General features: G+C 37.1%; 1 protein-coding gene across 1 annotated transcript in view; it reads right to left on the bottom strand.

Moving 5' to 3' along the window:
- The window catches only part of LOC129626158 (ankyrin repeat domain-containing protein 26-like), an 87,699-nt gene that overhangs the window by 54,465 nt on the left and 19,719 nt on the right, over positions 1 to 13,515 (bottom strand). The window contains exon 10 of the mRNA XM_055545365.1: positions 102 to 231. Coding sequence (XP_055401340.1) covers positions 102 to 231 — 130 coding nt within the window. The remainder of the gene's footprint in view (positions 1 to 101; positions 232 to 13,515) is intronic.

Genomic DNA, 13,515 nt, shown 5'->3' with positions numbered 1-13,515 from the left:
ATTTCAAATGAAATGGATATTGTATTTGGATCTATACCATTTATATGTTTTTACATTTACTTTTAAGTATAGACAAAATTCACAGGCATTCACTAACTTACCACTTCTATTATTTTTGTGTGCTCTATCAACAGAAGTCAAATGGTCATGATTTGCTTGCTCTTGGGGAGCCCTTTCAATAATATCAGCATCACTTTCTTTTTCAACAAGTTCTGGCTTTGTGGTTCCTTCCTATAGAAACAAGACAAAATAAAACCAAAACCCAACTTCAGAAAACATATTCATTCATTGGTCCTTCACCCCGTCAGTGAGACGACAATCACGGTGTCTAGCACATCCTCTAGGGTGTCCTGGGAGAAATTAGAACTGTTAAAGAGAAGAGCGACTCTGCTCTGCGTCTAGGCAAGGCAGAGACAGGTGGAAACAAACGAGAGCAGAAGAGTATCCTTCGACCTCTCTGCAGCTGAAGTGGACAGAGCACAGGACGCGCACAAAGGAGAGCAGAGGCAGGTGTACCTGGGAAGCTCAAGGAACGCTGTGACAAAGGGCTGTGTCTCAGAAGACAGAGAGTGCAGAGCCGGGGTGTGAGGGGGGTTCTAGGAAGGGAGGCCCGAACCAACAGATGAGGTGTGAAACAGTATTCACAAGTCATGTGGAAAACTAGATCACAGTTACTGGGAACTGTATAGAGAGACAAAACTGGAGGACCAGGTTCAAACAGGGAAAAGCAAGTGTCATCTTCTTCCTTCAAGTGACAGGGATCATCACCAATTTATTTTACTTGGTGCCATGCTTTTATTCAAGTGACAGGGAAAAGACTGCACTGCACTAGGAAGTAGAAAGTTCAGTTTAGTTCAGTTGTTCAGTTGTGTCCGACTCTTTGCGACCCCATGGACTGCAGCACGCCAGGCCTCCCTGTCCATCGCCAACTCCCAGAGTTTACTCAAACTCATGTCCATTGACTCGGTGATGCCATCCAACCATCTCATCCTCTGTCACCCCCTTCTCCTCCTGCCTTCAATCTTTCCCAGCATCAGGGTCTTTTCTAATGAGTCAGTTCTTTGCATTAGATGGCCAAAGTTTCAGCTTCAGCATCAGTCCTTCCAATGAATATTCAGGACTGACTTCCTTTAGGATGGACTGGTTGGATCTCTTTGCAGTCCAAGGGCCTCTCAAGAGTCTTCTCCAACACCACAGTTCAAAAGCATCAATTCTCTGGTGCTCAGCTGTCTTTATAGTCCAACTCTCACATCCATACATGACTACTGGAAAAATCATAGCTTTGACTAGATGGACTTTTGTTGGCAAAATAATGTCTCTGCTTTTTAATATGCTGTCTAGATTGGTCATACCTTTTCTTTCAAGGAGCAAGTGTCTTTTAATTTCATGACTGCAGTCACCATCTGCAGTGATTTTGGAGCCCAAGAAAATATAGTCTGTCATTGTTTCCACTGTTTCCCCATCTATTTGCCATGAAGTGATGGGCCTGGATGCCATGATCTTAGTTTTCTGAATGCTGAGTTTTAAGCCAACTTTTTCACTCTCCTCTTTCACTTTCATCAAGAGGCTCTTTAGTTCTTCACTTGCTGCCATAAAGGTGGTGTCATTTGCATATCTGAGGTTATTGATATTTCTCCCAGCAATCTTGATTCCAGCTTGTGCTTCATCCAGCCCAGAGTTTCTCATGATGTACTCTGAATATAAGTTAAATAAGCAGGGTGACAATATATAGCCTTGATGTACTCCTTTCCCTATTTGGATATTTGGCCTTGGAGTACAGAATGCAGGGCAAAGGCTAATAGAGTTTTGCCAAGTGATTGCACTGGTCATAGCAAACACCCTCTTCCAACAACACAAGAGAAGACTCTGCACATGGACATCACCAGATGGTCAATACCGAAATCAGGTTGATTATATTCTTTGCAGCTAAAGATGGAGGAGTTCTATACAGTCAGCAAAAACAAGACTGGGAGCTGACTGTGGCACAAACCATGAACCCCTCATAGCCAAATTCAGACTTAGATTGAAGGAAGTAGCAAGTATGACAGTGTATTACAGGAGAGCATTAAAAAGAAAAGAACAAAAACAAAAACCTATAAGCAATGCTCCAGAGTGGACAGTAAGCACACTAGATACTGTATATCACCCAAAGTGTCCATTAAACTGTAATTAAAAAGCTAATTTGGTTTTAAAAATAGCCAAATAAAAATGGTAACAGTCATTCTAAAACAAACTGCAGAGCCAGGAGGAATGAAAAGATTGACAAGTATATTTTAGAAAGATTACTCTGGCAGCAACATAAAAAAGAACATCAGGGTAGCAAAACTAGAAAAGAATATTTCAAGATTATAGGTGAGACAGTGAGTTATGGTGATAAGATATGAAAAATGAGAAGCAGGCAGAAAATACTGAATTTCTTGAGTGACTGGAAGCGGTAATTTCAAGGAAGTTTGGAGTCCAGGATTTTTCCTGCTGTGGCATTTCAGTGATTCTGTCTACTAGGATGGGGAAGACAGATGAAGGGATAGCTTACAAAGAGTCAGGGATGAGGGAAGCATCAGGGACAATGCCTTCAGTTTGGGGTGTAATAAATTATTTTGAGGCGTGCAAGGGACTCAGAAGAAAGGATTTGGGTAAATACATTTGAATTAGAAATAGATAAACTTATTCAGGAAAAACATACTGTAAAGATAATTATTTGTAAAAAATACTAACCTGGTATAATTAATGCAACCCTAGGCAGAAATCTGAACTTTTGAAAATAAAACAATACCAGGGGAAGAAAACTATGAGATTAAAATTGTCAATTATATATTTCAACATGTTTCAAGGATATAAAACTATACTTTTATAAATATATGAAAATACTCATTTCTGTCATATTACCATAATAAGCATTTTGTGTAATGAAAAGGTTTAATTGTTAAACACCAATTCAAGATGCTACAAGAAGACTCTGTTTTAAAATTGATCTTAAAAGACAAGTTTTAATTTGTAGAAGAGAAATGCTTATGTGAGGATGGAATTATGAGGCATTTTAAAGTACTACTATGACATAAGAAAGAAATAGAAAACCCTATTTGAAAAGATCTGATTCAAAATTGATGGCGAAATCAAAAGCTTTACAGACAAAGCAAAAGTTAAGAGAATTTAGCACCATCAAACCAGTCTTACAACAAATACTAAAGGGATTTGCAGCCAGTAAACACAAGAGAAAGGAAAGACCTACAAAAACAAACCCAAAACAATTAAGAAAATGTCAACAGGAACATATATATTGATTATTACTTTAATATAAATGGATTCAATTCATCAACCAAAAGATACAGAATAACTGAATGAATACAAAAACAAGAGCCAAATATATACTGCCCACAAGAGACCCGCTTAAGACCTAGAGACACATACAGACTGAAAGTAAATGGATGGAAAAAGGTATTCCATTTGAATGGTAACCAAAAGATAGCCAGTGTGGCAACCCTTATTTCACACAAAATAGACTTTAAAATAAAGAATATTATAACAGACAAAGGACACTACATAATGATCAAAGGATCAATCCAAGAAGAAGATATAACAATTGCAAGTATTTATGCCCCCAACATAGATGCACCTCAATACACAAGGCAAACACTAACAGGCATAAGAGGGGAATTCAACAGCAACACAGCCATAGTGGGGGACTTTAACACCCCACTTACACCAGTGGACAGATCATCAAAACAGAGAATCAATAAGGAAATACAAAACTTCAATGAAACATTAGACCCAATGGATCTAATTGATATCTTCAGGACTTTCCATCCAAATGCAGAAGAATACACTTTGTTCTCAACTGCACATGGAACATTCTCTAGGATAGACCACATCTTGGGCCACAAATCAAGCCTCAGTAAATTTAAAAAATTGAAAATATGTCACGTATCTTCTCTGACCACAACACTATGAGACTAGATATCAACTACAGGAGAAAAATGTAAAAAAGCACAAACTCAGGGAGATTAAACAATTCATTACTAAATAACGAAAAGGTTATTGAAGAAATAAGAAGGGAAATCAAAAGATTCCTAGAAACAAATGACAACAAAAACACGACCACCCAAAACCTATGGGATTCAATAAAAGCACTTCTAAGAGAGAAGTTGATAGCAGCACAATCCTACCTCCAGGACAAGAAAAACTTTGAACAGGCAACACTCTACATTTAAAGCAGCTAGAAAAAGAACCAAAACCCCCCACAGTCAGCAGAAGGAAAGAAATCATACAGATCAGCGCAGAAATAAATCAAAAAGAAAATGAAGGAAACAATAGCAAAGATTAATCAGACTGAACACTGGTTCTTTGAGAAGATAAGCAAAATGGACAAACCACTAGCCAGACTCATCAAGAACAGAAGGGAGAAAAATCAAATTGACAAGATTAGAAATGAAAAAGGAGAAGTTACAACAGACAACACAGAGATGAAAAGGATCATAAGAAAATGTTATGAGCAACAACATGCTAATAAAAGGGACAACCGAGAGGAGATGGACGGATTCTTAGAAAAGTTCAACCTCCCAAAACTGAATCAGGGAGAAATAAAAATTACAAACAAGCCAATTACAAACACTGAAATAGAAAGTGTTCTCCAAAATCTCCCAAAAACAAAAGCCCAGGGCCAGATGGCTTCACAGGGGAATTTTATCAAACATTTAGAGAAGAGCTAATGCCTATTTTTCTGAAACTCTTCCAAAAAATTGCAGAGGAAGGAACACTTCCAAACTCATTCTATGAGGCCACAATCACCTTGATACCAAAACCAGGCAGAGACAACACAAGAAAGAAAATTACAGGCCAATATCACTGACAAACACAGATGTAAAAATCCTCAACAAAACTCTAGCAAACACAATTCAGCAACACATTCAATAGCTCATATACCATGATCAATTCGGTTTATGCCAGGGATGCAAGGATTCTTCAATATACACAAACCAATTTCAATGTGATGCACCATCTTAACAAATTGAAAAATAAGAACCATATGATCATCTCAATAGAGGCAGAAAAAGCCTTTGGCACAATTCAGCACCTGTTTATGACAAAAACGTTTCAAAAAATAGACACAGGAGGAACCTCGGTCAACATAGTAAAGGCCGTATAGAATAAACCCACAGCAAACATTATTCTCAATGAGGAAAAATGAAAAGCAGTCCCTCTAAGATCAGGAACAAGACAAAGTTGTCCATTCTCACCACAATTATTCAGCATGGTTTTGGAAGTCCTAGCTATGGCAATCAGTGAAGAAAAAGAAAGAAAAAGAATCCAGATCTGAAAAGAAGAAGTAAAACTCTCTCTTTTGCAAATGAAATGATTCCACACATAGAAAACCCAAAAGAAACTATCTATTTTCTAGTAAAAGAAAATTACTAGAGCTAAACAATGAATTTAACAAAGTTGTATGATACAAGGTCAATACACAGAAATCACTTGAATTCCTATATACTAACAATGAAAAATCAGAAAGTGAAATTAAGGAGCCAATCCCATTCACCACTGCAACAAAAAGAATAAAATATCTAGTAATAAACCTACCTAAGGAGACAAAAGACCTGTATATGGAAAATTCTAAGACACCGAGGAAAGAAAAGAAAGACGACATAAAGAGGTGGAGAGATATTCCATATTCCTGGGTAGGAAGAATTAATAGTGTGAAAATGACTATATTACCAAATGCAATCTACAGATTCAGTGTGATCACTTTCAAATTACCAATGGCATTTTTCATAGAACTAGAACAATATATACAATGGACTATTACTCAGCCATAAAGAGAAACACATTTGAGTCAGTTCTAACGAGGTTGACAAACCTAGAGCCTATTCTCCAGAGTGAAGCAAGTCAGAAAGAGAAATATAAATATCATATACTATTCGCATATACATGGAATCTACAAAGATTCTGAGCCTACAATGGTACTGATGAATTTATTTGCAGGGCAGCAATGGAGAAACAGATATAGAGAACAGACTTACGGACATGGGGGGAGGGGAAGTAGGGAGAGGGTGAGAGGGATGGAAAGAGTAACATGGAAACTTACAATTCCTTATGTAAAATAGATAGCCAATGGGAATTTGTTATATGACTCAGGGAACTCAGAAAGGGACTCTGTGACAATCTAGAAAAGTGGGATGGGGAGGGAGATGGGAGGAGGGTTTGGGAGGGAGGGGACATGGGTGTACCTACGGCTGATTCTTGTTGATGTTTGACAGAAAACAACAGAATTCTGTAAAGTGATTATCCTTCAATTAAAAAATAAATACATTTTCTAAAAACCCCATTTGAAAATTTCGTTTTTCTTTTTTCCCTGTAAACAGCACACTAACGACCCTAATTTTCTTTCTATGCCCTCTTCAATGGCAGATAAAGATTGAAGGAACAATTTAGATATATAAAAAGTAGTAAAACTATGATTATCCAAGTTGGAGATTTAAAAGTTTTCAAATACATCTATGATTATCCAGCAGAATTCAATATTCACATCAGGAAAGAACAAATGAGCTGAAACAATCAAGTAACCACAATGACTGAGTTTTAGATATGGAAGAATTTGCATTTTAGTTTAGCATGTATAGCAAAGAACTGACATGCTAATTTAACACCTACAAATACTGAAGCTAATAAAGTTTCTTAAAAATAAAACTTAAAAATAACTTCTTAACTTAAAAAAACTTCTTAAAAATAAACTTCTTAAAATTTTATTCTTTAATAAAATTCCTAAAATGGAATATACATATTACTAGAGATATTTTTTAAAGTAAAAAATTATCTTTCTGAGATAATTTTATAAACTCTGTTGGTAATTCTTTCCTTATAATTTTATAACAAGTAGTCTCCATAAGAAAAAAATCATGAATTGTGATTTCATTCATTCAATGTGTGTGACTTGCAGATATTAGGAAAAGATAAATCAGAATCTCTCTGGGGGTGGGGCGGGGTGGAGTTCTACATTTTATTCTTTAAGACTGTTGCAGCTTAAAATTTTCTCATGACATGAAAAGAGTTTAAGAATCTCATTTATATAATTATAAATTATAATTTTAGTAAAACACAAGATAAAATGCTTATTTCCTCTTTATTTTCAAAAAGATTCAAAACCTCCACCAAGATTATACCAAAGAGTAAGATAAATTAGTTAAGTACATTAAGTATGTATCAAACAGTAAGTTAGTAACCACAAGAAACAGAAGGGCCACAAATTCTTAATTCATAATATATCTGCTAAGGCCTAAAATAGAGCTCATCTAGAATTGCCTATAAATGAAAGTTTTGCTAGATTAAATAGAAGACATCACTTGATTAATTTCAAAGTGAGAATTTTTTAAAAAAGAGAAATCACTTCAAATTGAAATGAACTTCCAGAAGGAACTATATTCAATATAGATATATACATATACAAGTGTAACCAGGTCACATTGCTATACACAGGAAACTAACACAGTATTGTTAGTTTATGACTACACTTTAAAGAAAAAAACAAAAACAACCACCAACCTCAAAAACAACCACCAAAAAAGCTAAGTATCAAATTTTCTTTCAGTTCTTCATAAAAATCAGCTATATGTCATTCAGAAGTGTATAAGTATTGAGTTTTCACAACCTCACTTTCTCCTACGTTGAATTTGAAATAATTTATCTCATATTTATAATATAGAGCACCTCCTCTGACTTACCCCCACTATTTCTGTTGTGTTTGTAAAATAATGTTTCATCTTGACCTTCATTCTGTCTCGTATTCATCTTTTTTAAATTTATTTATTTTAAATGGAGGCTAATTACTTTACAATATTGTATTGGTTTTGCCATACATCAACATGAGTCCACCATGGGTGTACACGTGTTCCCCATCCTGAACCCCCCTCCCACCTCCCTCCCCATACCATCCCTCTGGGTCATCCCAGGGCACCAGCCCCGAGTATCCTGTATCACGCATCGAACCTGGACTGGTGATTTGTTTCACATATGATATTATACATATTTCTATGCCATTCTCCCAAATCATCCCACCCTCGCCCTCTCCCACAGAGTCCAAAAGACTGTTCTATACATCTGTGTCTCTTTTGCTGTCTCGCATACAGGGTTATCGTTACCATCTTTCTAAATTCCATATATACGCATTAGTATACTGTATTGGTGTTTTTCTTTCTGGCTTACTTCACACTGTATAATAGGCTCCAGTTTCATCCACCTTGTTAGAACTGATTCAAATGTATTCTTTTTAATGGCTGAGTAATACTCCATTGTGTATAGGTACCACAGCTTTCTTATCCATTCGTCTGCTGATGGACATCTAGGTTGCTTCCATGTCTTGGCTATTATAAACAGTGCTGCGATGAACATTGGGGTACATGTGTCTCTTTCAATTCTGGTTTTCTCGGTGTGTATGCCCAGTAGTGGGATTGCTGGGTCCCAGTTCTATTTCCAGTTTTTTAAGGAATCTCCACACTGTTCTCCATAGTGGCTGTACTAGTTTGCATTCCCACCAACGGTGTAAGAGGGCTCCCTTTTCTCCACACCCTCTCCAGCATTTATTGCTTGTAGACTATTGGATAGCAGCCATTCTGACTGGCGTGAAATGGTACCTCATTGTGGTTTTGATTTGCATTTGTCTGATAATGAGTGATGTTGAGCATCTTTTCATGTTTGTTAGCCATCTGTATGTCTTCTTTGGAGAAATGTCTGTTTAGATCTTTGGCCCATTTTTTGACTGAGTCGTTTATTTTCCTGGAATTGAGCTGCAGAAGTTTCTTGTACATTTTTGAGATTAATTGTTTGTCAGTTGCTTCATTTGCTATTATTTTCTCCCATTCTGAAGGCTGTCTTTTCACCTTGCTTATAGTTTCCTTTGTTGTGCAGAAGCTTTTAATTTTAATTAGGTCCCATTTGTTTATTTTTACTTTTATTTCCAATATTCTGGGAGGTGGGTCATAGAGGATCCTGCTGTGATTTATGTCAGAGAGTGTTTTGCCTATCTTCTCCTCTAGGAGTTTTATAGTTTCTGGTCTTATGTTTAGATCTTTGATCCATTTTGAGTTTATTTTTGTCTATGGTATTAGAAAGGGTTCTAGTTTCATTCATTTAAAAGTGGTTGACCACTTTCAATTTGTTAATGTGGTGTATTACATTGATTGACTTGCGGATATTGAAGAATCCTTGCATCCCTGGAATAAAGCCCATTTGGTCATGATGTATGATCTTTTTAATGTGTTGTTGGATTCTGATTGCTAGAATTTTGTTAGTGATTTTTGCATCTATATTCATCAGTGATATTGGCCTGTAGTTTTCTTTTTTTGTGGCATCTTTGTCAGGTTTTGGTATTAGGGTGATGGTGGCCTCATAGAATGAGTTTGGAAGTTTACCTTCCTCTGCAATTTTCTGGAAGAGTTTGAGTAGGATAGGTGTTGGCTCGTCTCTAAATATTTGGTAGAATTCAGCTGTGAAGCCGTCTGGACCTGGGCTTTTGTTTGCTGGAAGATTTCTGATTACAGTTTCGATTTCCGTGCTTGTGATGGGTCTGTTAAGATTTTCTATTTCTTCCTGGTTCAGTTTTGGAAAGTTGTACTTTTCTAAGAATTTGTCCATTTCTTCCACATTGTCCATTTTATTGGCATATAATTGTTGATAGTAGTCTCTTATGATCCTTTGTATTTCTGTGTTGTCTGTTGTGATCTCTCCATTTTTGTTTCTAATTTTATTGATTTGATTTTTCTCCCTTTGTTTCTTGATGAGTCTGGCTAATGGTTTGTCAATTTTATTTATCCTCTCAAATAACCAGCTTTTGGCTTTGTTGATTTTGGCTATGGTCTCTTTTGTTTCTTTTACATTTATTTCTGCCCTAATTTTTAAGATTTCTTTCCTTCTACTAATCCTGGAGTCCTGCATTTCTTCCTTTTCTAGTTGCTTGAGGTGTAGAGTTAGGTTATTTATTTGACTTTTTTCTTGTTTCTTGAGGTATGCCTGTATTGCTATGAACCTTCCCCTTAGCACTGCTTTTACAGTGTCCCACAGGTTTTGGGTTGTTGTGTTTTCATTTTCATTCATTTCTATGCATATTTTGATTTCTTCTGTGATTTGTTGGTTATTCACCACCATGTTATTCAGCCTCCATATTTTGGAATTTTTAATAGTTTTTCTCCTGTAATTGACATCCAATCTTACTGCATTGTGGTCAGAAAAGATGCTTGGAATGATTTCTATTTTTTTGAATTTACCAAGGCTAGATTTATGGCCCAGGATGTGATCTATCCTGGAGAAGGTTCCGTGTGTGCTTGAGAAAAAGGTGAAATTCATTGTTTTGGGGTGAAATGTCCTATAGATATCAATTACATCTAACTGGTCTACTGTATCTTTTAAAATTTGTGTTTCCTTGTTAATTTTCTGTTTAGTTGATCTATCCATAGGTGTGAGTGGATTAAAGTCTCCCACTATTATTGCGTTATTGTTAATTTCCCCTTTCATACTTGTTAGCATTTGTCTTACATATTGTGGTGCTCCTATGTTGGGTGCATATATATTTATAATTGTTATATCTTCTTCTTGGATTGATCCTTTGATCATTTTGTAGTGTCCTTCTTTGTCTCTTTTCTCAGCCTTTGTTTTAAAATCTATTTTATCTGATATGAGTATTGCTACTCCTGCTTTCTTTTGGGCTCTATTTGCGTGGAATATCTTTTTCCAGCCCTTCACTTTCAGTCTATATGTGTCCCTCGTTTTGAGGTGGGTCTCTTGTAGACAACATATATAGGGGTCTTGGTTTTGTATCCATTCATCCAATCTTTGTCTTTTGGTTGGGGCATTCAACCCATTTATGTTTAAGGTAACTATTGATAAGTATGATCCCATTGCCATTTACTTTATTGTTTTGGGTTAGAGTTTATACTCCCTTTTTGTGTTTCCTGTCTAGAGAATATCCTTAGTATTTGTTGGAGAGCTGGTTTGGTGGTGCTGAATTCTCTCAGCTTTTGCTTGTCTGTAACGCTTTTGGTTTCTCCTTCATATTTGAATGAGATCCTTGCTGGGTACAGTAGTCTGGGCTGTAGGTTATTGCCTTTCATCACTTTAAGTATGTCCTGCCATTCCCTCCTGGCCTGAAGAGTTTCTATTGAAAGATCAGCTGTTATCCTTATGGGAATCCCCTTGTGTGTTATTTGTTGTTTTTCCCTTGCTGCTTTTAATATTTGTTCTTTGTGTTTGAACTTTGTTAATTTGATTAGTATGTGTCTTGGGGTGTTTCAACTTGGGTTTATCCTATTTGGGACTCTCTGGGTTTCTTGGACCTGGGTGATTATTTCCTTCCCCATTTTAGGGAAGTTTTCAACTATTATCTCTTCAAGTATTTTCTCATGGCCTTTCTTTTTGTCTTCTTCTTCTGGGACTCCTATGATTCGAATTTTGGGGCATTTAACATTGTTCCAGAGGTCTCTGAGATTGTCCTCATTTCTTTAATTCGTTTTTCTTTTTTCCCCTTGGATTCATTTATTTCTACCATTCTATCTTCTATCTCACTAATCTTATCTTCTGACTCTGTTATTCTACTATTTGTTCCCTCCAGAGTGTTTTTGATATCATTTATTGCATTATTCATTATATATTGACTCTTTTTTATTTCTTATAGATCTTTGTTAAACCTTTCTTGCACCTTCTCAATCCTTGTCTCCAGGCTATTTATCTGTGATTCCATTTTGTTTTCAAGATTTTTGATCATTTTCACTATCATGATTCGGAATTCTTTATCAGGTAGATTCCCTATCTCTTCCTCTTTTGTTTGGTTTGGTGGGCATTTATCCTGTTCCTTTACCTGCTGGGTAGTCCTCTGTCTCTTCATCTTGTTTATATTGCTGCGTTTGGGTATCCTTTCTCTATTCTGGCAGTTTGTGGAGTTCTCTTTATTGTGGAGTTTCCTCTCTGTCAGTGGGGTTGTACGGGTGGCTTGTCAAGGTTTCCTGGTTAGGGAAGCTTATGTCGGTGTTCTGGTGGGTGGAGCTGTATTTCTTCTCTCTGGAGTGCAATGAAGTGTCCAGTAATGAGTTATGAGATGTCAGTGTGTTTAGAGTGACTTTGGGCAGCCTGTATATTGAAGCTCAGGGCTATATTCGTGTGTTGCTGGAGAATTTGTGTGGTATGTCTTTCTCTGGAACTTGTTGGCCCTTGGGTGGTGCTTGGTTACAGTGTAGGTATGGAGGCGTTTGATGAGCTCCTGTCAATTAATGTTCCTTGGAGTCAGGAGTGCCCTGGAGTCAGGGTTTGGACTTAAGCCTCCTACTTCCAGTTATCGGTCTTATTTTTACAGTAGTTTCAAAACTTCTCCTTCTATACAGCACCATTGATAAAACATCTAGGTTAAAGATGAAAAGTTTCTCCACAGTGAGGGACACCCAGACAGGTTCACAGAGTTACATGAAGAAGAGGGAGGAAGGAGACAGAGGTGGTCAGGAGGATAAAAGGGGGAATCAAAAGGAGAGAGACAGATCCAGCCAGTAATCAGTTCCCTAAGTGTTCTCCACCGTCCGGCACACACAAAGAGATCCACAGAGTTGGGTAGAGAAGAGAAGGGGGAGGGAGGAGATAGAGGCAACTTGGTGGAGAAAAAGGAGAGTCCAAAGTGGGAGAGAGCAGTCAAGCCAGTAATCTTGCTCCCAAGTAAACGTGAGTACTGAAGATTGGGTTCTTAAAGGTACAAAACTGATAACAAATACCAAAAAGCAAAGATTAAAAATCTAGTGTAGAGGTTGGATTTTCAAAAATTCAATATTAAAGGAAAAAAAAACAAAGTCACAAAAAGTATAATATATATATATATATATATAAAGCTTGCTCTAAAAAATAGGGTCTCTTTCTCTCTCTCTCTCTCTTTTTTTTTTTTTTTGCTAAGTAATAGTACGTTATAAAAATGAAAATTAAAGGAGTAATAGAGGACTTAAAAATTAAAAATTTTGTTTAAAAATTACAGAATGATAATAAAAATAGTAAAAATATATCTAGGACTTTCTCTGGTGTTGTTGTGGGCAGTGTGGGGTCAGTTCATTTTCAGATAGTTCCTTGATCTGGCTTATATTTCTCAAGACCTATAGGCCCCTCCCTATGTAGTCGGTACTAACAACAGGGTTTTAATCTATTGCACCTGTCACTTCCAAGGAGGTTCCCTCTGTTTTAGCTTCTTCTGTTTGTTGGTCTCTTCAGTGTCTGATTTCAGCCCTGACACAAGGGGGATGGTGGTGGACACTTTTTTTAGGCTCACTTGTTCAGTCGCACTGTGGGGAGGGAGGGACACTGCAAACAAATAACACACGTGTGCTTGCAGTGCCTCAGTCACACTGGGCCTGCCCCTGCTCACGGCTCGTGTGCCCTCCCTGCCCACACCGCTCAGGCTCCAGGTTGCTCCACCAGGAACCGTCGGAGGCCAGCCCTTGGCTGTCTGCACCTCCCAGGTTTAAGCCACTCAGGTTCAGGCGCTTGGGTAGTCCTCAGAGGTGAAGA

This window comes from Bubalus kerabau, chromosome 13, assembly GCF_029407905.1.
Source record: "Bubalus kerabau isolate K-KA32 ecotype Philippines breed swamp buffalo chromosome 13, PCC_UOA_SB_1v2, whole genome shotgun sequence".
Taxonomy (NCBI): Eukaryota; Metazoa; Chordata; class Mammalia; order Artiodactyla; family Bovidae; genus Bubalus; species Bubalus kerabau.
The sequence above is the reverse complement of the archived record's forward strand: the minus strand, read 5'-3'. Positions and strand labels throughout refer to the sequence as shown.